The sequence below is a fragment of the Tachyglossus aculeatus genome, chromosome 7 (genome assembly GCF_015852505.1).
Source record: "Tachyglossus aculeatus isolate mTacAcu1 chromosome 7, mTacAcu1.pri, whole genome shotgun sequence".
Lineage (NCBI taxonomy): Eukaryota > Metazoa > Chordata > Mammalia > Monotremata > Tachyglossidae > Tachyglossus > Tachyglossus aculeatus.
This window is the reverse complement of record NC_052072.1, coordinates 32,611,604-32,639,554: the sequence shown is the minus strand read 5'-3', so window position 1 is coordinate 32,639,554 and position 27,951 is coordinate 32,611,604. Positions and strand designations below refer to the sequence as shown.

Sequence of the window (27,951 nt, the reverse complement as noted above, 5' to 3'; positions counted from 1 at the left end):
GTTCACAGTCTCTATAAGGGCTGTTCTGTGGAAAAACTACATTTCTGGCCAGAGGAATACTGAGGGGAGCTGGCCTGATTCACTAGGGAAGCACTTCCCTTCACCTCTCAAAGCATTCCCTTTCTTCTCCTCACCTTCCCAAGATGCCTTTGAGCAATCTGGACAAAGATCGAGGCCGCTGTCTCTTCAGTGCAGCCAAAACACCCGTAGACTTATTTTTCCATAAAAGATACCCAGGTATGGGAGCCGAGGGTTGGTGACTATTCATTACCTCAGCAGAATCAGTCATTGATAGGACCTTTAGTGCCCTCAGCTAACTGCACTTCCAATTTAGAAAACTATGTCTCTTAACAGTAAAGGAAAGAGGGTGGCAGATTTTGCTAGGGTGAAGTGGAGTCAGCTGGAGGTTGTCTGGGAAGGGTCAGTGGAGGATTGAATCCTTGAGCAGTTTGTAGAAAGAGAAAGGCATAGTTTGGCAGAAATGAGGAGGAGGGAGAGTATTCTAAATGGAAAGAAGGGCTTGTTCCAGGGCAGGAAATGAGGAGTCACGGGCTAAGGGTAGAAAGTGATGTGTTTGGCATAAGTCAAGTGAAGGGGGAGATGAAGGAAATAATTAGTGAAAAATGTTAAATCTTGTGATCAAGCATTTCAATTTGATTTGGAGACCAATTGACCAGACCTCTCAGATGCTCAGAAATATACCCAAGCAACATTTGAGGAAGATGACTGTAGTTTCTGGGAATAAAGAAAAAGGTTGGAGAAGGGAAACTAGTCAACTGGGAATCTTGGGAGGGTTGGAAAGCAATGATCTCTGGGAGCAGGGAGAGAGGGATGAGAAGAGACACCAACAATCCGAACTCCTCTTTAACCAATAGTTCTCACTTTCTTCCCAGCAAATAGTTGACCAGAGCTTCTAACTGGTAGGAAAATGGCCAGATTTAAGTTTCATCAATTCGCTCATCACTTGCTCAACTTCTGGAGGAGATTGTCTAAAACTTTGAAGCAGCTGAAAGTCAGAGTGGACCGAGAAGGAACTGTAGCAAGGGTTTTATCCACCACCTGATAATAAGACCCAAAAGCATTGGGTGCTTGACATCAGTGTGTGTAGGGAGGAAAGATAGACTGGCGAGATGGTGCACTCCTATCTGCTCTGTGTAGATGAGTCAGAGAACCACAGGGATACCCACGGCCAGCAGGGAAAAGGGAAAACATCTGGTCAGGATGAATCCACAAACTCCTATCAAAGTTATGAAAGAGCAAGTGGATACGATGGGAAGTAGCTTCCTTCTTAGAATAACAAACAACAACTACTCGGGTCCAGCCTGGATGAGTTTATAAAGGGAAGAAAGAATTCATAACTGTATTGCAGCCATGTACATGAATATGCATTCTTGTGACTGGGATATGAAGGAAATGGAGCTAGCTCAAGCAGCTTCTTAGAATTGAGCCCGAGTCAATAATTCCTGCTTCTCCATTCCAAACCGTTTGTTGGGTTCTCTTGAGACTGTAGGTCCTTGGGGGAGATCTTTTCGAGTGTTTGCTGCTAGCAGATGCTTGGGTCTTCTCAGTTTAATGAGTGAATGGACCAGCTGCAGGCAGAGGTTTATGGGTCTGGGAGAAACAAGTAAAAAGCAGAATTGCTAACTGTGGGCAAGGCCAATTGATTTAACATGTTTCTGATGTCTATTCAAGTAACAATAGAGGTAATCAGTTGCATGGGCAATTGAGTAAACTCCCAACTATGCTCTCACTCTCTTGTTGTCAGCACTGCCACCTACAAGGAAAGTTTTGCCTCTGCCCAGGTCTCACCTTTTAAAGAGAAAAATCCCTAAGATTGTGATCGTCTTAAAAAATTACCATTCCCTGTATTTCAGATATATGAAGCATCATATTAAACAGTTCAAAAACACCCACGGGAATGTGAGCCCCTGAACAGAAAGGGAGAAAGGACTGATAAGTGGGGGTAATTTGAGAAGAGACGAACAGCATTAGAACAAGAGCTCTCCTAGAGAGCTCTCCTAACCTGAATTTTCCCAGATTAGACCTTAAAATTATCAGCAGTCAGTGGTCAGGCTGGACAACTTAATCCTTATCATCTTCCTGATCATTATCGTCAAGTATTTATTGAATGCTCACAAGATGCCTGGCTCTGTCTTAGGCTCTAGTGCAGCTGGCAGACAGCTGAAGTGTGTCAGGCAGAGCCAGGAATTAGAGGGGATCATGCCAGGTTTGACAACTTTCCTTCCTGTTTGTGTACTATATGCCACAAACCAACACTCCACAGAGAAAACTGAAATTCTGGCTGTTAACTCCAGGTTTGGAGTCATGCTAAAGGCCCTCGAATGCTGGGTGTCTAGTTCTCTGTATGAACTAGAGAGAGAACCTTACCCTGGAGATTAGGGGAATTTGGTTTCAGGATTTTCTTGCTGCAAATGTGTCTAGAGATTCTGGTTCTGTGAGTGGTAGGAAGTAGACTGAGGCCTCTTCTCCTGCAGGGTTAAAATCATATATGTGAACTGCATGGGGGGCAGATTGTGGCCATGGTGTGGAAAGAGAATGGCCTCTAGCATTTTACAAGAAGCTGAGGAAAATACCTTGGAAATCACACACTCTAAAAACTTCCTTCCCATATTTGCCACTGCATCTCCAGGATCAGTGAGTCTGCAGTTCCTTTTCTAGGTATCCCCACTGCCCCCTAAACCCATCAGTTCATTGTGGGTGGGGTTTGGCCTAAACCTGCTTAAATGCCCATAGGCCCCCTCACCATTGCCCATGGTGACCAGTGGGATCCCATCTTACTCTCTGGGGACTCGATCGGACCCCGGACCCTGAAGTCCATAATGAACACTGAAAATGTGACTTTATCTACCACTCGGGATCTCTGTAATAATCCCAATTTCTGTTTCATTCTAGGTGCGTAGCGTAATGTCCATGTTGTACTACACTCTGATTATAGCTTTTTTGATCGGCACACAGGCAGCACCACAGACAGAGGACAATGCTACACTGGGGCTCCCAGCAGGATCCACCATTTCCAATACCCACCGGACTAAACCTCACCACAGGCCTGACGCAGCTCCCTACCCAGCCCCCAGCCCCCCAGCTAGGAAGATAGATGGGCGGGCATCGGGGCAAACGCTCAACATCACTGTGGACCCTAAACTTTTTAGAAAGAGGCGGCTGCGGTCTCCTCGGGTTCTGTTCAGCACGCAGCCCCCTCCGGTCACCGCGGACGCCCAGACCCCAGAGTACCTGGACGACCACGACATCTCCCTCAACCGGACTAACCGGGCGAAGAGGTCGGCCCACCCCGTGTTCCACCGGGGGGAGTTCTCAGTGTGCGACAGTGTCAGTGTCTGGGTTGGGGACAAAAACACGGCCACTGACATCAAAGGGAAAGAGGTGACCGTGCTGGGGGAAGTCAACATCAACAACAACGTGTTCAAGCAGTACTTTTTCGAGACCAAGTGCAGAGACCCGAAGCCCGTGGCCAGTGGGTGTAGGGGGATTGACTCCAAGCACTGGAACTCCTACTGCACCACGACACACACGTTTGTGAAAGCTCTGACCATGGAAGAGAAGCAGGCGGCTTGGCGCTTCATCCGCATTGACACGGCCTGCGTGTGTGTACTCAGTAGGAAATCTGGGAAACCATGACCTGGCCAGAGGTCCTTATTTCCCTCACCTAACTAGGCCCCTCCCTACCTCAGCCTGTAAATTATTTTAAATTATAAGGACTGCATGGCATATTTATAGTTTATACAGTTAAAAGAAACCTCATTATTTATTAAACTCTTTTGGAAACTCTGGGTGTTGGGTACGTCAGTTATTTAATCGTTGATGGTTAAAGAGTCTCCAAAGGTAAGATAGTCTCAATGAGCTAAAGGGTTGGGGAGCAGCTGGTTAGAGCACATGGAGCTGGTACAGTTCTTGACTCAGGAGTTTACAGTCTGGTTGAAACATGACCGATGAGCTAACCCAACTACCCCTGGGGGCGATTTGCTTCTGCAGCCAATAGTGCTCAAGAAAAACCATTGATTGATTGATTCTCCCCTGAAAGGTTGTTCAAAAGAAATCCAGTGAAATACTGCCATTTACATACCTGATATCATGAGGTAGATTGTTGGCACTGTTCATCTTCAGCGTATCTAAAGGTTCCTCCCAGGGCTCTATGCTGCAGAAGGACCATCAGTCCTCACAGCCCTCCGGTGAAGTAGAGCAAGGCACTGAGTATAAGAATTAAACAACAAAAATGAAAATTCGATTTTGTTTCCATCGATGTAAATGCCAAAGGTGACAACGGTGGCTGGCGTCCTCTGCCCTGTTGAGAAAGTCTGGGAGTTGGGGAGGGAAGGAGAGGAGAAACTGAGGAATGAAGCAAATCAAAAGGAGAAATTGAAGAAGAGATAAGACAGCAGACATGAGAATAATGGCCTTGAGCCATCCTCACAGACCCCTGATTCAGTCTTTGATATGAAAACCACCTTTACATAGTGACATAATCCTTTCTCTTGAAAATCCAAATAACTTGGCAGACGTCATGTTTTGGATCAAATTAATCCCCACAACACCTCAGGGAAGGAATCATGGGCAGGGTACAGGAGCATTTACCCCTTTTCACCTTGAAGGGAATGTGCAAGCACATTAAATCCAGGCCCATGGGCACAGAGCTAATCTGTGGTAGAGATGGATGCAGCATGTACAAGGGGCCCAGGGCTCTCTCTACCTAACCAGACAGTGCTGCCTGCCCACGCAGCTTTCTTGTGTATTTTCCATAAGAACATAAATCATTTTCACAGGCAAAGAACTGGCATTTTACTTTCAAATCTCGTCATTTTTTCCAAAGTGAAATTTCTTTCCCGATGCTCATGCAAACTTGCCAAAAGAAAAAAAATCCATTTTTTTCACAAGCATTTTTTTCCCTTTTTTCACCTTTGCTGCACCATTTTCCTCTTGAAAGATGTTGGATTCAACATTTGGAGCTATGGGATGAAAGAGACATTTGTTCACAGATAAAAATATAACAAAAATGTACCCTGCTTTTTCTATCAAAGCTACCGAAACTGGAATAAAGATTTATGTTCAAATCAAGAAACATCAACAAGAACATTCTGTGCTGAGCTATTTGTCGATTGAATTTGTGAAGAAAGAGACAAAGAGAGAATGCACGTGTAGGAGCCTATTACTCCTCTTCCTTTCAATCTCCATCCATTCCTCCAACCCCCCCGCCCCATTCATGATCACTAGCTTTAGTATTTTTTTATATACGGAATACTATTCTGGTTCTTGGAAGAGTATGGAGACTGCAAAGTCCCTGTCCCCAAGGAACTTGCATTCTAACAGAGGAGTCTAGTGGGGTTGTAATCATTCAATGTGAACAAGAGGAAGACAACCACAATGGAAGAGCAGTTATGAGAAGCAGCATAGGGCATGGGCCTAGGATTACTAAGGATCTGGGTTCTAAGCCCGGCTCCTCCACTCGCCTGGTGTTTGACCTTGAGTAAGTCTCCTAACTTCTCTGTGCCTGTTACCTCATCTGTAAAATGGGGGTTACTAATGTGAGCCCCATGTGGTACATGGACTGTGTCCAAACTGATTACCTCTTGTCTACCCCAGGGTTTAATTTGCCAGCACATAGTAAGTGAGTACCATAAAAAAACCTTGTAATAATAATAATTCATTCATTCAATTGTATTTATTGAGCACTTACTGTGTGCAGAGCACTGTACTAAGCACTTGGGAAGTACAAGTTGGCAACATATAGAGACGGTCCCTACCCAACAGTGGGCTCACAGTCTAGAAGGGGGAGACAGAGAACAAAACAAAATATATTAACAAAATAAAATAAATAGAATAAATATATACAAATAAAATAAATAAATAGAGTAATAAATATGTACAAACATATATACACATATACAGGTGCTGTGGGGAGGGGAAGGAGATAAGACAGGGGGATGGGGAGGGGGGAGAGGGGGAGAAGAAGGAGGGGGCTCAGTCTGGGAAGGCCTTCTGGAGGAGGTGAGCTAGCTTGGCGGATGTGCGGAGAGAGGGCATTCCAGGCCAGGGGGATGACGTGGGCCGGGGGTCGGCGGCGGGACAGGTGAGAACGAGGCACGGTGAGGAGATTAGTGGCAGAGGAGCGGAGGGTGCGGGCTGGGCTTCAGCAACAATGATAATAGTACTCATTAAGCTTTCACTATGGGCTAAGCACTGAGTTAATCAAATCAGATACAGTCCCTGTCCAACATTGGGCTCACAGTGTAAGACAGATGAGTGATCTGAGGTCTAAAGAGGTTAAATGTGACTTGCCCAAGGCTCTTCTGACTTCTATTCCCATTCTGTTTTAACTAGACTGTGCTACCTCAACAAAAATAAGGAAAAATGAATAGATAAATGGAGAAATCCTCCATACTGTAAACCCACTGGGGGCAGGGAATGTGTCTACCGCTTCTGTTGTATTATACTCTCCCAAGTGCTATGACAGCACTCTGCACCCAATAAGTGCTCAAAAATGAGAAGCAACATGGTTTACTAGAAAGAGCATGGACCTGGGAATCAGAAGACCTGAGTTTTAATCCTGGCTCTCCCACTTGTCTAGTGACCTTTGGCAAGTCACTTAATTTCTCTGGGCCTCAGTTTCCTCACCTGGAAAATGGGGATTAATAATGGCATTTGTGCTTACTATGTACCAGGCACTGTATTAAGCACTGGGGTGGATACAGGCAAATCGTGTTAGACACAGTCCCTGTCCCATGTGGAGCTCACAGTCTCAATCCCCATTTTGCAGATGAGGTAACTGAGGCACAGGGAAGTGAAGTGACTTGCCCAAGTCCACACAGCAGACAAATGGTGGAGTCAGAATTAGAACCCATGACCTTCTGACTTCCCAGGCCCGGACTTCACCCAAACTACACCAAGCTATTTCTCCAAGTCTTACTCCCTCCTACTTAGACTGTGAGCACCTGTGGGATAGGGATGGAGTTCATTCAGAGTATTTTGGTACTCTGCTAGGCACATGGTAAGCACTTAACAAACACCATTAAACAAATAAATACCATTGACTGATTGGGCAAAGATGCTACAGGTGGCTGGGGTGAATATATGGTGATTAATCAGGGATTTCCCACTGGAGGGATGGTTTTCTTCAATCAATCAATTGTATTTATTGAGCACTTACTGTGTGCAGGGCAATGTAGTAAGTGCTCAGGAGAGTACAGTATAACAGAGTCGGTAGACACATATCTTCTCCTCTTCCCATTAGGATGTTTAGCATCAGAAGCCAAAACTTCCAAAACCCTTCCTGCCTTCCCAGAAAGAGTCTCGTTTGCTTTTCTGGAAACAGCACAGCAATGGGCTCGCTAAGTTAGTGGGGTTGGCAGAAATGTGCCTCTCTAAAAGTTATCAGATCATGTTAGTTGTGATCCTGACTACACATTGTTTAGGGAAAGAGACCTCTTGGTCCGAGAGTCAGCTAGGGCACCAGAGAAAAGTTTCCAATACAGTTTCTCTATGAAAATAGCCTGTTCCTTGGAGTGGCTGGAGGGAAGGATAGGAAAAGAATGTAACCGTGCCTTAAGCCCCAGTCTGGGCTATTCACAGATGTCCAGTAGCGGGTATCCAGCGAAGCCTTCCTCCAGTTCTGCCAGCACCACTGAAAGTAAGAGGTCTTGGCCTCTGGTACCAAAATACCCTCTTTCAGGGATTTCAACTCAGGCCCAAAATTTGCCTCAGGCTGAAGCTTGGTGACAGGGTACCGGCATGGGAGCGAAAGTTTTCGCACAATATGAAGAGTTATCAGTTTGGCTGCATTTAAGCCACTGCGTTCCAAAAACAACCCTGAGCTCGGTGGTTTCAGCTGCTAGTTCTCTGCTCCCACACACTGGAGGGAGCTGAGGTTTGCAGACCTACGAAGCGCTGCCTCCGGCCAGGGGCCAGCACTGTGTGGGCTCACCATCGCACACTTTGGGAAAACACCCCAAAACCTCACATTATTTCCTGCAGAAGAGAAGCAGCAGCTGCACAGCCAGGGAACCTTTCCATCGCAAATGCCATAAGCGTTTTTCAGTCCGGTTTCTCCTCAAACTCCAGGGAGGGCTGGGGCCCATCCCTATCCCCTCCACTCCTATTCCTCCCCTCAAGGCATCCCCACTGATGCCAAAGTAAACATGTGCAGACCCTTCCACGTCCCCTTGAATTAAGCAGCCCAACCCACATCTTCAACCCTTCACCTTTAAGCACTGTTCCGGGAGAGGAGTGTGAAGTCAGACTCCGGGGAATGACTCTTCCTGTGAAACTGATCTGACTTTCATTGCAAGATGTCCGATCCCAACCACAGTGTACTCTCTGTAAACTCAAAAGTCGTCTTGGGTGGAGGGAGGGCAGAACGCACCACACAGTTAACAAAAATATAAGGTTGGGCAAAACCCGATTGTTTCTGAAACTTCCACTGAGAGACTGTTCACATTATCTCCATCACTGGTATTTAGCGAGCGCTTCCTGTGAGCAGTTTTCCCAGCATTAGGACTTGGAATTTCATCTCTAAAAGTCTTGCCTCTAGCCTCCCGCTGGCCTGTCTGCCAAAATGTGTGTCCCTGCATGTCTGTGGTTGGGGAGTGACTGATCGCCATGGGTGATCCAGCCATTGAAGCATTGAGTCCTTTCAGAAGAGAAAGGAAAGCCATTAGGAAGTTTCACTTCCCATCCCTATCAGTGACTGTGAAAATGTGTTTCGCATAGCTCAGGTCCCTCATCTACCACAGCCTGCTCTGGGAATAGGATGAAGGAGTTGGAGTATCCAAAGTGCATCAAGTCTTTTTACATCTAGAATAGTCAAGTTCATAAAGAGGGCACAAAAGAAACAGCATAAGGTAGCGAGGGAAAAGAGTGAAGAGCCACTTACCAGAATGGATGGGGAGTATGACCTTTGAAAACAATTTCTAGTTCACAAATTCTGCTTTGTGACACAGGGTTTCTATAACTAGAGAAGGGTCGTGGCAGAGGAAGTCAGGTGCTGGTGTGCACTGTTACCACTGGGAAAGTCTATAGCTGGACAAGACCATAGACAGTACAGCAGGCATTAGGATCCACAGGCTTTTGAATTAGAGTGTCTTAGAAAGATTCCCCTTTAAATCCCAATCCCACACTTTTTAGGAGAAACAAGTGTGTTTGCTTCTTTAAATTTAGCGTTAACATAGGTCAAGTGGTTGTAAAAGTTTGTTTTCTGTTCCTTGTATTGCCGCCAGGGAACATCTTTTAGAAGCATTCACTCCCCCTCCCTGGCCACTTGGCAAATTTCTAAATCATTGGCTCAGAGTCACCACATGGCAAGCCCGTGGACTCTGTTTTGCTCCTATGTACTGCAGTTACACTTGACAAACTCTGAACTTCTAAACTTCAGTCAGGCTCAAGGAGACCGATCCAAAGACAAACTCTTCCCCAGGGCAGGTGCAGATTAAATGGTCCATCTCAAATCACGAGAGTAAGAAGAAACAAACTTGAGAGAATCCTCATCATTCATTCATTTACTCAATCATATTTATTGAGCACTTACTGTGTGCAGAGCACTGTACTAAGTGCTTAAAAAGCACAATTTGGCAACAGATAGAGACATCCCTACCCAACAACTGGCTCACAGTCATTGTCTCATCTGCATACAATGTCCCAGCCCAAAAGGAAAGTGAATTGAGAGCAAGAAGGGAGGTCAGCATAGCTGCCTGTACTTTTGTGTCACATTACAGCACTAAAGGTTAGGCCAGTAAAAGATAGTTTCTGGGTAAGGAATGACTCGAGTCATTCCTGATCCTTAGTCTATTCAGCCAGAAACAGCTGCTATGAGAGAAGCAGTGTTGCTTAATGGAAAGAGCGTGGATCTGGGAATAAGAAGACCTGGGTTCTAATTCTGGTTCCACCATTTACCTGTTATGTGATCTTAGGCAAGTCACTTAACTTCTCTGCCTCACTTCCCTCATCTGAAAAATGTGGATTCAATATCCATTATCCCTCAGATTTAGACTGTGATTCCCTCATGGGTCCTGATGATCTTATATCTACCTCAGTGCTTAGCTCAGTGTTTGACACATAGTAAGCACTTAACAAATACCACAGTTACTATGATGTGGCTGGAGTCCTACTTCCCTGGGACTGTGAGTCGACCCGACTCCAGATTCTTGCCACTGGACCCTCACCCACCCTCTTTGCCTCTGTCCTGGAACACCCTCCCTCTTCATATTTAGCAGACCTTCATTCTCCCCACCTTCAAAGCCTTATTAAAAACACATCTCCTCCAAGATGCCTTCCCCGATTAAGCCCTCGTTTTCTCTTCTCCCACCCCCTTCTGTATCTCCCTTGCATTAGGATTTGCACCCTTTATTTACCCCTCCCTCAGCCCCATAACACTTATGTACATATTCATAAGTTAATTAATTTATTTCTACAAATGTATGTCTCCCCCTCTAGACTGTAAGCTCACTGTGGGCAGGGAATGTGTCTAGCAAGTCCGTTCTAGTGTTCTCTCCCAAGCTCTTGGTAAAGTGCTTGCACACAGTAAGTGCTCAATAAATACGACTGTTGATTGAGTCATGAACCCCATACTACCAGGCCCCAGTTTGTACCAACCCTGGCCGAAGCTTCTCTAGCTCTGAGAGGGCAGTTTTCCTAGTTTGGGAATTGAGGATCCACCAGGCAGCAGGGATCCTGGGTTTTGCACTACTGGGCCCGGAGGAGGTTTTCAATTTCTCACTAAAAGGAGATGTGGTCCTTTTTGGGGAATATGAAAAGGGTGACAGCATACGTCAGACTAGCTGTCAATCAGGAGGAAAGAGCTGGGGCCATGGGGAATTTGAGAGGATGTGGTATCTTTTGGCTCAGGCCTCAATAATAATACCAATCTGGGTCAGACTGGGCTAGGCAGGCTGTGGAGGCAGTGTTTCCTCTGAAGATTCAGTGCCTGGGAAGGGGAAACACCTCCTCTGTACAGAAATCTGTGAGTCAACACCATGAAATACTCTGAACACAGATTTTAAAGTCTCTCGGCAATTGGAAAGACAACAAAATATTCACTTAACTGATTTCACTGAGGTGAAATTCTAAACCCAAACTTCTGCCTGGGAAAAGGATCCTTAAACCTGACACATCCCTAAGTTTTAAGTCCTAAATGGCTAGAAAAAAAATACAAGGCTCTTAGAACAAGCACTTCACAGGTTCCCGCCACTAAGGCTTGGCGCTTCAGGGTAGTATGTGATGCTGCAGACCATCAGCGTTTAGAACAGTGCTTTGCACATAGTAAGCGCTTAACAAATACCATAATTATTATTATTATTATTATCTGACCCTTGATTGATATCCTGCTCCGGACCTAAGTGTCTTGGGATTGGTAAAAAATAAACTCTCTGGATTGGCCATTCTCTTTCTTCATTCTCTAGTCCTTACTATTACTTTAAGGTTGATGATATAATGAAACTGCAAGTCTCAAGATTGTTTCTGATAATAGGAAACACGTGTGAGATCTGGCAGTCCTTCAAAGAGCTTTGGAACTCTGGCTTGGGCTGTCTTCTGATTGCAACAGCAGTTCACTGCACTGGCATTCCTGTCTGATCCAACCCATTTCAAATTCTTTCAGTTACACCTTAAACTCAACTCTTGCCAGGAGATGTTCACTGCAAGCCCAGCTCATGTTCAAGGACCTAGAAGAATGGGCTAGTGAATTCAATTTGAAATGTTCTAACTCTGTTTTTGCCATAATCTCTCTTTTTAAAAAAATCCAGTGGCTTTCTTTCTTTTATTTACAAAAAAGTGTTTAGTTGTATTGACAACCAGTTATCAGTCTGGTAGTTTGGCTCTTTTTCCGGAATGGCGACAGGATGTAGGTTTATCCTTCTCTGCATAGCAGAATATCCCTCCTCTGAAGACAATGCCAGATTTCATCCTTCTCAGCAGGAAACTTCTGAAGGGAGAGAGAGGTCGTGTCAAACAGATAGACGTCTCCAATTGCAACCTAACAGAGTTGCCTGAGTTCCAAAACCTATTCCAAGCAGTGAAAATATCTCTGGCTTCAGCTCTGCTGAGATCTTCTTAGCTTCCATTTCATCGCCACTACCTGCAGAACCGAGGCTGAGAGTTGACTGCAGTGTCTGCCTCTTATGAGTTCTTAGAAATGGCAGAATTTATTCATTCATTTATTCAATGGTATTTATTGAGTGCTTGCTGTGTGCAAAGCACTGTACTAAGCACAATATGATGATAATAATAATAATAATGGTATTTGTTAAGCGCTTACTATGTGCCAAGCACTGTTCTAAGCACTGGGGTAGATACAAGGGGTAGATACAAGGTAATCAAGTTGTCCCATGTGGGGATCACAGTCTTAATCCCCATTTTACAGATGAGGGAACAGAGGCACAGAGAAGTTAATTGACTTGCCCAAGGTCACACAGCTGACAAATGGCAGAGCCGGGACTAGAACCCACAACCTCTGACTCCCAAGCCCGTGCTCTTTCCACTAAGCCACACTGCTTCTCTTAACAGATACAGACAACAGACAAATTCCTGCCCATAACAAGCTCACAGTCTAGAAGGGGAGACAGACATTAATATAAATACATAGATAAATAAATAAATATTCATTTAGTTATGCTATATTTATTTATAAAAAATGGCCGCCTGGACAGAGCTCCTGGCTAGTTTAATTGGAAGTGTTAAGGGCTGTTGTAACCATAGCAATACTGCAAGACACATAATGAGGCTCTAGATTGGCAGTGTCTTCATGATACCTTATCACCCTTTGTCTTTTTTCATTGCTAAGCAGATGGCTTCTGGACCAACAGGTCACAAAAAAATGACATGATTGGGTAAGCCCAATGGTCCATTCCAGCCACACATTCTGTCTCTAACAGTGGCCACTGATGCCTGGAGAAGTAATGTGATGGCTGCCTATCTTCATTTTTTAGGTATTTGTTAAGCACTTAGTATGTGCCAGGCACTGTTCTAAGTGCTGAAGTAGATACAAGGTAATCAGGTTAGACCCCAAGGTCCACATGGGGCTCACAGTCTGAATCCCCGTTTTACAGTTGAGGGAACTGAGGCATAGAGAAGCTAAATGACTTGCCCAAGATCACACAACAGACAAGTTGTGGAGCCAGGACTAGAACCCAGGTCGTTTTGACACCTAGGCCCATGCTCTATCCACTGGGCCACGCTGACATCCAATCTAATGTTTAGGGCTGAACCATTTAGAATTCCTCACTTCTTTAGGAATAATCATGTTTAGAATGCTACAAAGACCTGACATAACTAAAACTGGATTTCTTCAATATCCATAAGCAGCACTTCCACCATTTAACACCCTCTCTGGAGGCCCAAGTCAGTCTAATTATACTTTAACACACTTGCTCCTAGAAAGTAAAACCATTTTTAATTCTTTGCTTTTTAGCTGGTTCAGTTCTAGAGCTGTTAGTGTTTCTGCTATCATTATAATCTCTTTCATCTGCTAAAAAGTTAACCTATTTTGGCCAGAAACATATGAAAACCATGAAAAATTAGACAGTCACCATGGGAGAAACTTCACTCAATAACATTTGCCCACAGCACAGTGAATGCAAACCACCAAAGCACAGTAAAGTACTTCAGAACAGCTGGGAAGTAAGTTTCCCTTTGATTGATATGACTGTATGCCACCAAATCAAAATAAATTTTGCCCTCTGGCTGCCATTTTGCTGCTGAAAAACTTGCTGTTTCATTTGCTGGTTTGGATTTTTTTTTTTTACTTCATACAATATCCCTACGTGCACTCATAGCCGTCCTGTGGATTTGAAAGTGACGCCACTGTTGGGGAACTTTTTCCACAGGTGGGGATATGGCTGAAGAGCCAAAAGATGAAAGTGTGGACAAAACTCCCATTAAGTCAGTTGTATTCAATTTTTCTGACTTTCATGGCTTTTTAACAGTGGTAATGACCTCGGCTAAAGATACTTCCTTGGGAACTCAGCACTGAGCGGGGATTCCAGATGGGAAAGATTTCACTTTCACTGCTGGTTTTTCTTGCTTTCTTCTGGTTTGGCTACTTTAACTTGTCATGTTTCCTATTTTTCTCCACGGACCCATGAACATACTTTTCTGTATCTCATTTTTGACACACCTATTTCCAGAGTATACAAACTATGATTAAAAGTCATAGCCAGAGAAAGTGATGATGCTACAGAGTTCTATGAGCAACAGACTCACACACACATCAAAGCATTCTAATGACTTTGTGGAAACACAAAGCAAAGCTCTACTCATGGCTGAGATTTACTCCGTATAGATCATTAATCACAGTTTTATTGGGTTGTGGTTTGTATTTGGTGAGTCACACACTTTTTTTATAAAAGAAAATGCTTTTCAACGTTTTATTTATAAGTGCATCAAACGTCAAGCAATAAAAATATAATAAATATACCACATATGTGTCCCGGATGAAGTGATAAACATCAGGGAAACATAGGAAAATGAAAACCTGTATCTGAAAATGTACATATATACCACTGAATAGAAAGGGATTAGCCATTTAGCAAGTGGAGACCATCTGGGACAAAAGGCTGGAACCTAGCAGAAATCTGCCTGGTAAATAACACTGTTCCTGTTTCCTCTTTAACTCTCAGAACGCAAGTGCACACTTTGGGTGTTTTGCCCAAGAGCTCGGAGATCACAAGGCAGATTGATAGAGGGACCTGTCGTCCCCTGTCCTGGGTGCCAAGGTTAACCAGTAACAAATCTCACCCATCAGAAGAAATCCCCAGAAGGATTCCCCAAATTTGGCCAAGCTAACAGCCTCCGTTCTCTACTCTTAGCAACTGCTTTGGGATGCTCAGGTGAGCTCTAGGCACAGGGCAGGAAGAGACCCCAGAAGAGCCCTGGAGCACCTCTTCTTTTAACTCCTTCTCCACTTTAACTTCTACTCCTGGAGCCCCCAGCTCCCACTGTGATGTAGAATGGGAGGAAAAAGAAGCTGGTTTGCACTCTCCCAAATGCTTGGTACAGGGCTGTGCACATAGTAAGCACTCAATAAAAACCACCGATTGGTTGATCCTAGGCCCACATCCTGCCTGCCAAGGCTCAGGGAAAAGACCCAGGCCTACACTGTGCTGAGGCCTTAGCCATTACCATTATGAACTGACTCGAGTTGTCCTACAGGAATTGCTGCTACTTCAGCATAACCAGAAGACTCTGTTCAAGACTGAGGGCTCAGGTCACCTGAGAAATTAATCATCATCTTAAACCGTTTTTATTGAGCTCCCATTGTACGCAGAGCATTTGAGAATGAGTAACAGAATCAAATCTATGGATATCTTCCCTTGAGCCGTGGCCTAAGCTGTAGGCAAGGACTGCTTCCTTTTTTGTCCCCTCCTCTTCCTCTCCCCCTGCATCCACGATGACACTAGAGAGGGTTTGAGGAGGAGACTGTACTAACTTTCTGGTGGTTTCCCCTCCCATGACATTCCTCTCGCTGGGATTCTGAGTGGAAATAGAAAAGGAACAGGGAGGTTGAGAGGACTGGGGAAGCACCATGGCCTAGTGGATAGTGTATGAGACTGGGAGTCAGAAAGACCTGAGTTCTAATCCCAGCTCTGCCACTTGTCTGCTGTATGACCTTGGGCAAGTCACTTAACTAAGGCACAGAGAAGAGGCACATCCGTAAAATGGGGATTGACTGTGAGCCCCATGTGGGACAGGGACTGTGTCCAACCTGATTTGCTTGTATCTACTGGCACATAGTAAGCACTTAACAAATACCATAAAAAAATAAACTAAGGAGAATGAAGGGAAGAGGAGGGTTTCTAGAGAAAATTGGGTACCAGGATGGTCAGGTCGAACATAGTAACCCCAATTTCATTCATTCAGTAAATCAATCAATCAGTCAATCAATCATATTTATTGAGCGCTTACTGTGTGCAGAGCACTGTACTAAGTGCTTGGGAAGTACAAGTTGGCAACATATAGAGACAGTCCCTACCCAACAGTGGGCTCAGAGTCTAGAAGGGGGAGACAGAGAACAAAACCAAACATACTAACAAAATAAAATAAATAGAATAGATATGTACAAGTAAAATAAATAAATAGAGTAATAAATATGTACAAGCATATATACATATATACAGGTGCTGTGTGCAAGGGAAGGAGGTAAGATGAGGTTGGAGGGGGGACGAGGGGGAGAGGAAGGAGGGGGCTCAGTCTGGGAAGGCCTCCTGGAGGAGGTGAGCTCTCAGTAGGGCCTTATAATAATGGCATTTATTAAGCACTTATTATGTGCAAAGCACTGTTCTAAGCACTGAGGAGCTTACCAGGTGATCAGGTTGTCCCACGGGGGGCTCACAGTCTTAATCCCCATTGTACAGATGAGGTAACTCTGTACATATTTATTTAAGTACATATTTATTGTCATATGTCAGTCATATTTATTGAGTGCTTACTTTGGTGATATGCCCCCAGATATTGTTATCCTCCATGTCTGAGAGTAAAGCACTACCTATGCAGGTTAGATGTAAAAAAGCCAGAGATTGGCCAGTCCTTTTTCCCCTGAAAACTGTGTTCTCTGACTTGAGGCTGCAATTACTATCACAGAGTCAGATAAAACCATCATAAATTAAGCCCTATTTTCCCTAGACTCCCTCTCCCTCCTGTACCACATAGGCGCTTGGATTTGTACCCTTTGAGCACTTGAGAGTCACCCCACCCGCAGCCCCACAGCATATATGTTCATATCCATAATTTATTTATTTATATTACTGTCTCCCCCTCTAGACTGTAAGCTTCTTGTGGGTAGGGTAAGTGTCTACCAGCTCTTTTTTTTTTTGTACTCTCCCAAGCATTTAGTACTGTGCTCTGCACATGGTAAGCACTCAATAAATACCATTAATTGATAAATGGAGTGGTTTATTGAATAATGTTCTATGTTCCATATTCAATCTATCACTAAATCCTGTCAGTTCAATCTCCATAACATCGCTAAAATCCATCCTTTCCCCTCTATCCAAACTACAACCACATTAATCCAAGCACTTATTCTATCCTGCCTTGATTACTGTATCAGCTGCCTTGCTGACCTCCCTGCCTCCTGTCTCTCTCCACTCCAGTCCATACTTCACTCTGCTGCCCAGATCATTTTTCTACAAAATCATTCAGGCTCTGTTTCCCCACTCCTCAAGAACTTCCAGTGGTTGCCCATCCACCATTCAAACAGAAATTCTTTACCATTCAATCATATTTATTGAGTGCTTACTGTGTGCAGAGAGCTACTAAGCGCTTGGGAAAATACAATACAGTGGCTTTAAAGCACTCAATCACCTGGCCCCCTCTTACTTCACCTCACTACTCTCCTACAACAATCCAGCCCACATACTTCACTCTTCTAATGCCAACATACTCACCATACCTCAATCTCGTCTATCTTGCTGCCAACCTCTCACTCACATCCTGCCTCTGGCCTGGAATGCCCATACTCTTCATATCTGATGATTACTCTCATCCAATTTAAAGATTTATTGAAAGCACATCTCCTCCAACAGGCCTTCCCTGACTAAGCCCTCTTTTCCTTTTTCTTCCACTCCCTTCTGCATTGTCCTGACTTGCTCCTTTTATTCATCCCCCCTCCCAGCCTCACAGCATTTATGTACATATCCATAATTTATTTATTTATATAAATGTCTGTCTCTCCCTCTAGACTGTAAGTTCGTTGTGAGCAGGAAATATGTCCATTATATTGTTGCATTTCACTCTCCCAAGTGCTTAGTATAGTGCTCTGCACACCGTAAGTGTTCAGTAAGTATGACTGATTGATGTTTCATAGAGATCAGTCCATTGACTTTTTCACCTGCTTAGGACTTGCTTCCCACTAAATACTATAAGAAGTCCTGAGCAGGCGAAAATATTGTAGGCTTCCAGCAATGGCTGGATCTGAAGGGAAATGGAGGAAAGCAATTTAATCAGCTTCCAGTCTTCTCATAGACAGCCCAGTAACTGCATTTGGGTTATCTACATGAAGCAAAACCAGATAATTGCTCAATCATCCTCTTTGCTTGGGCTGTGTAGACCTAGTCATTGGGGATTAACCTGTTTCCTCTGGTGATTGGTAATAATAATAATAATGGCATTTTTTAAGTGTTTACTACGTGCCAAGCACTGTTCTGAGTGCTGGGGTAGATACAAGGTAATCAGGTTGTCCCATGTGGGGCTCACAGTCTTAATCCCTATTTTACAGATGAGGTAACTGAGGCACAGAGAAGTTAAATGACTGGCCCAAAGTCACACAGCTGATAAGTGAAGGAGCTGGGATTAGAACCCATGACCTCTGACTCCCAAGCCCGTGCTATTGTCACTAAGCCATGCTGCTTCTCAGTGATTGGTCCACTGAATACCGCTTAAACTAAAGTAAGAACATATTTTTTGGTCTTATGGACAATCTCTTGTCATCAAAAGGGTTGAAAATTTTTAACTCATCTTCTAGCTTCCTATTGGTTAGCCTACTGTAAACATCTATTATTTTGACAATTTGTTTCTGGGCTTTCTCTAGTCTTGTTTCATTACACAACTTCAAAAGGATGGCACAAAGCACAATTTTCTGGAAAAGGCAATTATATCTCTAAACTAAATTATTTTCCATATAAATGACATTTTGAGCAGCATCTTAGAGGTCCTGTATGGAGCTGTGGAGAGGGTCTTTGCCGATCATTCAATCATATTTACTGAGCATTTAACGTGTGTGGATCGCTGTACTAAGCACTTGGGAGAGTATAATACAACAATAAACAGACACCTGAGAACATTTCCTATTACTTCCCTTTAAACAAGCTCAATATCTAGATCCAAGGCTGAAGAGTAGCACAAACTGGTCCTGTATCTCAAATATCAGGGCCAGGCATGACTGCCCAGGCTTGAGTTGCTTCCAAAAGACAACCAAAGTCAAAGATGGTTCTTCCCAAAGCTTATAAGGAGAGTTAATGATCAATACCTTCTCTTTACTTTTTGTACTTTTGCCCAGGAGTACCAAGGCCATGGCATAGGAGGTTTGTAATCCTTCCAGGAAAATAGCTGGTTGTGCCAGTACCTAGAAAATCTATTGGCATATACTACCCACTGGGAATGGTGACTAAACACTGGAGCAATTACAATTGTAGCATATCTTTTTTTTTCCTATGGTATTTAAGCACTGGGCCAAGCACTGTACTAAGTGTTGGGGTGGATACAAGCTAATCAGTTTGGACACAGTCCCTGTCCTACATAGGGCTCACAGTCGTAGTCCCTGTTTTACAGAGAAGGGAACTGATGCACAGATAAGTGAAGTAAGTTGCCCAAGGTAACACAGCGGACAAGTTGCAGGGTCAGGATTAGAACCCAGGTCTTCCTGACTCCAGAGACTGTGCTCTATCCACTAGGCCGTGCCGCTTCTCCTAAGTGTTAGGTATCTCGAGGACAGCAAACCCAACCCAGAGTTCTCAAGATGTTGGCTGTTCAAGCTCCATGTAGCTTCACCATCAAAATTTTCTAGTTCAGCTCTCCTTGGCCTAGCGTTCATGTGAGCTGTCTCATACTTGCATTTATGGGTAATTGCGGAGTTAGTAGATAAAGAAGAGTAGTGCATTTAATCAAACAAGTGGCAGGTAATATTAGGAAACATGAAACACAACCATGGAGAATCAGTTGAGAAATTCACAAGACTGGACTTGCCCAAGTTCTGTGGCTACATATGGCAGCACCATTCAATTCCCGGTATTGCTACCTCCATTCTAGGGATCTGAGAGCCCCAACCCTAAATGCAAATGAAGTTTTATTATCTCCTTCACCTCTTTTTAGCATCAATAGACTTTCCCTTTATCAGCCCATGAGATCCGCTCATTCTGTTCGTGGACAGTAACTCAGCTCTCATCCCTCTGCTCAGTCCAGGGGAGCTGAGGTCCCAGTCCAAGGATCGTTGAGAGCTGTGCCGATGGTCCATACGTTTCACACGTGATGGTGGACGGCCTCCCCGATCAATATCCTGGGCTAAAAGTGCTTTGTTCTCAGAAACAGTGGAAAGTTGTCTCAGATAATGTATCTCAGGCCAGCTCTGCTCCTCCCCAGCACTAGAAGGACCCAACAGGTTCAGCAGCTGGGAAAGAGCAGTTGGTCCCCATTTCTGGGACCAGGGACCAGCTGTAGATGGCTCCAGGTGAGCCCAGCCTCGCCTCGTCACCTGTAGGGGACTATTTCCTCTGAGTAATAATGATAATTATTATTATTATGGTATTTGTTAAGCATTTACTATGTACCAGGCACTGTTCTTAAGCGTTTACTATGTACCAGGCACTGTTCTAAGCACTGGATAGATATAAGATAATTGGGTTAGACACAGTCCCTGTCCCACATAGAGTTCCCACATAAAGTCTTAATCCCCTTTTTACAGATGAGGGAACTGAGCCTCAGGGAAGTGAAGTGATTTGCCCAAGTTCACAAAGCAGGTAAGTGGTGGAGCCAGAATTAGGACCCGGATCCTTCTGGCTCCCAGGCCTGTACTTTATTCACTAGGCAACACTGCTTCTCACTAGAATACTAGAATGATGCTGCTGCATGTGATTTTTTTACATTGTGCTGCCAAAACGAGCAGTCAGGCAACTTTCCTAATAATTCAAGTCCAGAAACTGACACACCCATTGAAACTACAAAAAGAAAAGGAAATTAGAATTCGTTCGGAATACGTTTTTTTTAACTTTGAGATGAAAAACCTGTGTAAGATCAAGCTTCTAAAGAGCCCAGTAGTAGGACTGATTCAACACCAAGTATCACATTAGCTTCTCCCAGGGAAAGAACACGTTTCTTGACAACAACCCAAATGAGGAGTGAAGAGTAAAACTATAGGAATTTTAAAGCCATAGAAGTACCTTATGCCTTTCTCTTCCACTCCCTTATGATAGCAGATTCTCTTTGGTGTAGATACTGGGATCTTCTAGAATGTTTACGGGAGGCTTGGTTTGAGCAGGTAAATCTATACATTCATCATGGCCTAAGTTGCTCCAGTCATCGAATTTTTGTTCTCTTTTCCCCTAGAGCTGAATATTTGCCTCCCAGACTCACTTTCTGATTTGGTAAGTGGCTTGCCAGCTGAGAGCTGCTATGGAGAAGAAACGTTATTTCTATAACTGCTAATCTCTTTTGATCCTGTCTGATCTCTCTCACATACACACACATAGGCGATGGAGAGGAGGAAGGAGACATGGCTGAGCAAGTTGACTCCCCAAACTGCCTGAGTCTCTAAGTTATGGTTTTCTGCAGTTGAAATGTTTGTTTTTGATTAAGAGCAACAAAAACAGTTTCCAAGGAAAACTCATTTTGTTATGGCTCAAAACCATTTAATTTGTGATATTATTTCCTCTGCTGAGCTTTCAACTTTTTAAACTCCATTGTGACTATAATAGCTTAGAGGCATAAAATGCTCTATAATGTTTAACAAGTCCTTCTTTTGCGAAATCTGCCATTGCTGGGTATTCCTGAAATGCACTCTAGATAAATAAAACATTGTTCCTTGTGGGTTCACTTTCAGATCAATGTTGGCATTGTGTGTGCAAGTAAACACATGCCTGGGCCTCATTAATCACCACTAACTTTTCCTTCGATGAGAGTACAAAGACATCCTACCAATACACCTTTGAGGATAGGAATGGTGAGGCTGAGAGGTCTATATTGTTTACTGGTTCAGATATTTAATATTGCTTAATCATGTCTGAAGGAAAATGAGAAAAAACTCAGGGACTGACAATTTTAAGCTCTGGGAAACTCCTCATTTCTAGTGCTCTCTAACTCAGAATAAAGGGTAGCTCTTTCTCTGCTCTCTAGACTGTGAGCTTGTTATGGGCAGGGGATGTTTCAGCTAAACCTAATGTATTGTAGTCTCCCAAGCACTTAGTACAGTGCTCTGCACATAATACACACTCAATAAACACCATTCATTGATTGCTCTCACTTACCTGAATTTTCCATTCAGTTCGTTGTATTTGGAGGCAGTAGGGCGCTCAATGGAAGAGACACCAGAGAACTTCTAGGGAGACCTGCTTGGGATGGAGGAAAGGATTGCCACTGTCTATTTCCTTGAGAAAATCCTAATTCTTGCTCCTAAGCAATAAGTAGTTTCAAAGTCAAGTCCCTCCCATTTAGTCTAAGACTGGGCTAACATGGCCATGTCTTCTCTTATCCCTGCTGAATTCGGCTTGATTTTAACCACCTTTCTCATGACACTGCTTTTGAACTACAACTTTGAAGCAGCCTAGATGGAGCTTCTGTGAGGGAAATGACTGTTTCAACCCAAAGGGCAGAAAGTAGCCCCCTGAAATAATAATAATTGTGATGGCATTATTAAATACTTACTATGTGCTGGGGTAAATACAAGGCTATCGGATCGGACATTGTCCCTCTCCTGCACGGGACTCACAGTCTATTTTATCCCCGTTTTACACATGAGGAAACTCTGGTCTAGAAAGCTTAAGCAACTTGCCCAAGATCACACAGCAGGCTAGTAAAAGAATCAAGACTAGAATCTGGACCTCCTGACTCCCAAGCCCAAGCTCTTTCCACTAGTTTACATGGTCAGCAAGAAAAACAGATGAATGAGAAGCATGACTGCAAATCCAACAGGCCTGGGCCCACCCTTCCTTGACCTGAGCTAGCCAGGATCCAGGAACCCTTTGGCATTTCCAAGAAAAAGAGAATCATTGACTGTCTCTGAATGGCTCTCCCTTTTACAGCCAGAATTACTCCACGAAGTGTTCTTTCTAAAGGGCCAGGCCTCAAATCCCAGCCAAAGAGAAAGACCACAGCCAAAGAAGAGCCTACGAATTCCTTGGCCATAACATTTCAAGTTCACGGTCACCCAGAATTTCATCTCTGCTGGTTCTGGTTTGTCAATCTTTTTGAGTCCTTCAGATGGGTCAGTGAGGGCTGACTGGCCAGCTGCAGAGATTTTGCTTGGGTCTAGCAGGTCAAAGATTAATTGGTACCAGGGGCAATTTCAGACGACCTTCTCACCTTTACCATTCTCCTTTATCATGGGGATTAAGCCTTTATTGATATGTGGGGATAGACGGACTGACCCTTCCCTCTGTTCCGAGGAGGCCAAAGGAGTTCTTCATCAATCATCCTGGGATCTGAGCTCTAGGGTACTAGAGGTGGAGGGAATGGGGAGGAGCGAGATGCCTTCTGTCCCTCCTTTCTGCAAGCCCCTCCCCTTCCAGGCTTCTTTCCACATAGGATCTGGATGTGCTCAGTGAGGTAAAGGTCTTTGCTTCCTGGGGCTTCAGGGCCCATGGCCTGGGATAAGGGAAATGTAGTGTTGGTTTCTTCCTCCGACAACTCTGGGTAAGAACTTTCCAGCCTCTGTATGCTTCCAGGAACAATCTTCCCACCTGAACTTTGGCCCAGTCACTCTCTGACACAGGAAATGAAAAAAACATGAGAAGTTGTGTGGCCTAGTGGAAAGAGCCCAGTACTGAGAATCAAGGAAACTGGGTTCTAATCCCAGTTTTGCCACTTACCTGCTGTGTAGCCTTGGACAAGTCATTTAACTTCTTGGTGCTTCAGGTTCCTTATCTCACAATCCTGTAGCCTTGGTGTTATTCTTGATCCTCTCCCTCATTCAACCCACACAGTCAATACATCATAAATCCTGTCGATTCCCCCTTCACAACAACCCTAAAATACTCCCTTTCCTCTACATCCAAACTGCTCCTATGCTAATACAATCACTTATCCTATCCTGGCTTGATTACTGTGTCAGCCTCCTTGCTGACCTCCCTTCCCTACCAACTCCAGGCCATACTTCATTCTGCTGCCCAGATCATTTTTCTACAGAAATGCTCAGGACATGTTTCCCCTCTCCTCAAGAAATTCCAGTGGTTGCCCATCCACCTCTTCATCAAACAAAAACTCCTCACCATTGGCTTCAATGCACTCAAAGTAAGGTACTCTACATACAGTAAGTGCTCAATAAATACGACTGAATGAATGAATGAAATAAAAATGGGGATTAAACACCTCTTCTTATTTTCCCTTAGACTGTGGCCCCATGCAAGACATGGCTGTACCGGATTGTACTGCTTGGAACACAGTGGAAAGAGAATGTGCCTGGGAGTCAGAGACCTGGGCTCTGATCCCAAGTCCGACACTTGTCTGTTGGGTGAGTTTGGGCAAGTCACTTAACTTCTCTGGGCCTCAGTTACCTCATCTGAAAACAGGGATTAAGAATGTGAGTCCCTGTGGGACATAGATTGCGTCCAACCCGATCAGCTTGTATCTACCTACCTCAGTGCTTAGTACAGTTCCTAGCACATAGCAAGCACTTAACAAATACCATAGTAAGTGCTTAAAGTCATTATGGGCAGGGAACATGTCTGCTAATTCTGTTGCTTTGTAATAATAATAATAATTATGGTATTTGTTAAGTGCTTATTATGTGCCAAGCAATATTCTACAGTGGGGTAGGTACAAGGTAATCAGGTTGTCCCACATGGGGCTCACAGTCTTAATCCCCATTTTACAGATGACAGAACTGAAGCACAGAGTAGTTAAGTGACTTGCCCAAGGTCACACAGCAGACAAGCTGGGTAGCTGGGATTAGAACCCATGTCCTCTGATTCCCAAACCCATGCTCTTGCCACTAGGCCATGGTACTCTCCTAAGTGCTTAGTACAGTGCTCCGCACACAGATAGTGGCTCAGTAAATACCACAGATTGATTGATTAACAAATGTCATCATTCCTTCTACTGCCCAGCCCGCACCCTCCGCTCCTCCACCACTAATCTCCTCACTGTACCTCGTTCTCGCCTGTCCCGCCATCGACCCCCGGCCCACCTCATCCCCCGGGCCTGGAATGCCCTCCCTCTGCCCCTCCGCCAAGCTAGCTCTCTTCCTCCCTTCAAGGCCCTGCTGAGAGCTCACCTCCTCCAGGAGGCCTTCCCAGACTGAGCCCCTTCCTTCCTCTCCCCCTCGTCCCCCTCTCCATCCCCCCATCTTACCTCCTTCCCTTCCCCGCAGCACCTGTATATATGTATATATGGTTGTACATAGTTATTACTCTATTTATTTATTTATTTATTTTACTTGTACATTTCTATCCTATTTATTTTATTTTGTTGGTATGTTTGGTTCTGTTCTCTGTCTCCCCCTTTTAGACTGTGAGCCCACTGTTGGGTAGGGACTGTCTCTATGTGTTGCCAATTTGCACTTCCCAAGCGCTTAGTACAGTGCTCTGCACATAGTAAGTGCTCAATAAATACGATTGATTGATTGATTGATTGATTACTATTCTTACCATGGCTTGGCTTCTTGCGTTTCACTCACCAGATCACTGACCCACCCCTATCCAGATTGAGGAGCTCTGACCAAAAGACCATGGAACATTTCCTTTAGGATTGAGGCAGATGAGCAGGATATGACTGACAGGGAAGACTCAGGCGAAGTCCTAGAGTGACAACTTTCATTTTTCAAAGCATCTATGAATCTCAATGAAACAAAGATAAAGTCAAGATGAATCCACTCTTGGGGAAGAATGGAAAGATTCTATTTAAGGAAGGACCATCACTATGTCATCCACTGACCAGATTGAGATAGGCTGTCATACCAGCCATGCTGTAACCCTAGAGCCACACTTTCTTAAGAACCAGGTAGACAGTGGACTTCACCAGAATGTCTAGGGCTCATTCTTCAGTCAAGCTAAGAGGGAGAGCATTATAATAAATTTTCTCTTTCTTATATAAGCCTCACCTTGTGAATAGCGCTCTTGTTAGTGGATTTCTGGTATCTCTTAGAAAATAACGGATGAAATCCTCCTGGATAGGTAATTACTACCAGAGCAAGACCACGAGAAAATTCTCTCTAATATTTCCAGCCCTAAATTAAATATAATTTTACCATTCCAGACCCAGTAGATTTTGCTCTTTTATCACAGTGTGCAGGAAGTTCAATAAAGTCACAATTAGGGTCAGGTTACTAGCCTGAGAGGAACATACCTACCTGCTCCTATTCTAACCTGCCCACCCAGCATTTGCTTTCCATTACTGTCAAGAGGCACAGCCCTGGGTCAGTAATGAGTTAATGCAAATTGTTTTGGCGGGAATACCCTCTGCAAGCTGCCTGCTAAGGACTGAGCACAGGGCCCTACCATTTAAATAGTATTTATTTGGTATTGTATTTTTAATTTTAGTTGGTTTTCATGGCTAAGCTTGGACTGCTCTGGAAAGTGAATGGCAAATATGGTTAAACCACATTATTGGATATGCACTACACAGTGACTTTATCCTGTCCGTGAGGCATAACCCCAGTCTCCTTTCCCTCAACTCCCAATCCCAGCTTTGTCTCGATTCATATTTCTGTCTACTGTGGACTCCTGCTACTATAAAGATTATGTTCCTACTGGCTAACTCCACTGAGAATTTCCTTCTCTTTACTTAATTCAATTTTTTGAGGCTGATCCTTAATTTTGAATATTTTATCTTCTCTTTTTGCAGAGTTGGAGCCACTACCAGAGAGAGGGAGTTTTGTGTTTTGTCTCTCTTGGAGAATTATAGCGGCAGTTTTTGAATCCGGCTTCTAACCCCAGTCTCCCCCAGCCCCTGAAACAGTGTTCAAACAGGACCATCAAAAGTTGGTCCAAAGAGTTAAATTAAATTGGTTCTTCATGCAAATTTAGAATTTTTTAAACTGAATTAAATGAGATTACCACGTCAGTTGAAAACATTCTTCCCTTCCAAAAATCAGCTATAGACAGCCTGTTTTGATTTCCAAGACAGCTGTGCCTGTAATACTTGGAAAACTTTTACTCCAGAGCTAGAAGCAACCTTAAGTTAGCCTGTCGAAAAGCTGCCAAGTGGCAAACTGGAAAAAACCCCAACAAAAATAATAAAATAAAAAAAATAAAAAAAATCCTTATAAAGCAAGTGTTGCAGTTTCATGGGATTATATCCACTTGTTTCTTTTTCCCCTCCATTTCATTCTGTATTCTTGCTGCTGTGGAAAATAAATTAGAATAGGGGAAGATTGTCTGGAGCAGTCAATACAGGGAGCATCTTCTGACTGAATTGTTGTTGTCTTATGCTGTCGAGTCATCTCCAACCCATAGCGACACCATGGACACATCTCTCCCAGAAGGCCCACCTCCATCTGCAATCATTCCGGTAGTGGATCTATAGAATTTTCTTGGTAAAAATATGGAAGCGGTTTACCATTGCCTCCTTCTGCACAGTAAACCTGAGTCCCCGTGCTCAACTCTCTCCCTTGCCGCTGCTGCCCAGCACAGGTGAGTTTTGACTTGTAGCAGGCTGCCTTCCACTTCCTAGCCACTGGCCACATTAGGAATGGGATGGATATGCCTCTGTTTAACTCTCCCTCTCATAGTCGAGACTGGTAGAGTACTGGAAACTCTCCAGGTGGGACCCTAAGAGGCTTCTGAATGAACAGCCCCGTACTTTTTCCTCTCCGTAACTTCAGAGAAAAAAAAATATTCCCAAAACCAGATCCAGAAAGCTGAAAATAAACTATTTTCCCAGTGCCTATCATTTGAAATTCCACCTCTGCTTTTAACTTCCCTAGCTTCTTTTTTTCAACCCTCACAAGCATTAGAGTGCTACATAATTGTTATCGACAAGTAGGGGGCAAAAATAAGTTAACCAGTGTCGGCGGCAGGGTTCGAGAACCCAAGGTGATGACGAAGATAGGAAAAATGAATTGGAGACATGAGTTCAGATAGAGCAGTAGAGGTAGGAAAGTTGACTGCCCGCCTGTTCACCTCCCAAGAGGTAGGAGTGACGAACAGCCCCAATCCCAGCCACTTTTCCCTTTTATTTGGTTCCCCAACAGAGATACACAAAGGATTCCCACACCACGAAACTTTGGCACCTTGTTGTCAGGAAATGTTATCAGGAGACATCGCCCACACAGGATGGGGTCATCTCAGACAG

The 27,951-nt window shown here is 44.0% G+C and overlaps 1 protein-coding gene and 1 long non-coding RNA gene across 2 annotated transcripts in view; one reads left to right on the top strand and one right to left on the bottom strand.

Moving 5' to 3' along the window:
- The window catches only part of NGF (nerve growth factor), a 74,258-nt gene extending 70,449 nt beyond the window's left edge, over positions 1-3,809 (top strand). The window contains exon 3 of the mRNA XM_038749203.1: positions 2,914-3,809. Coding sequence (XP_038605131.1) covers positions 2,926-3,657 — 732 coding nt within the window. The 5' untranslated portion in view covers positions 2,914-2,925 and the 3' untranslated portion in view covers positions 3,658-3,809. The remainder of the gene's footprint in view (positions 1-2,913) is intronic.
- LOC119930654 overlaps positions 1,248-27,951 on the bottom strand; it is a 32,063-nt gene continuing 5,359 nt past the window's right edge. The window contains exons 2-3 of the long non-coding RNA XR_005451846.1: positions 4,103-4,226; positions 1,248-1,611 (exon numbers count right to left, since the gene is read on the bottom strand). This is a non-coding gene — a long non-coding RNA (uncharacterized LOC119930654). The remainder of the gene's footprint in view (positions 1,612-4,102; positions 4,227-27,951) is intronic.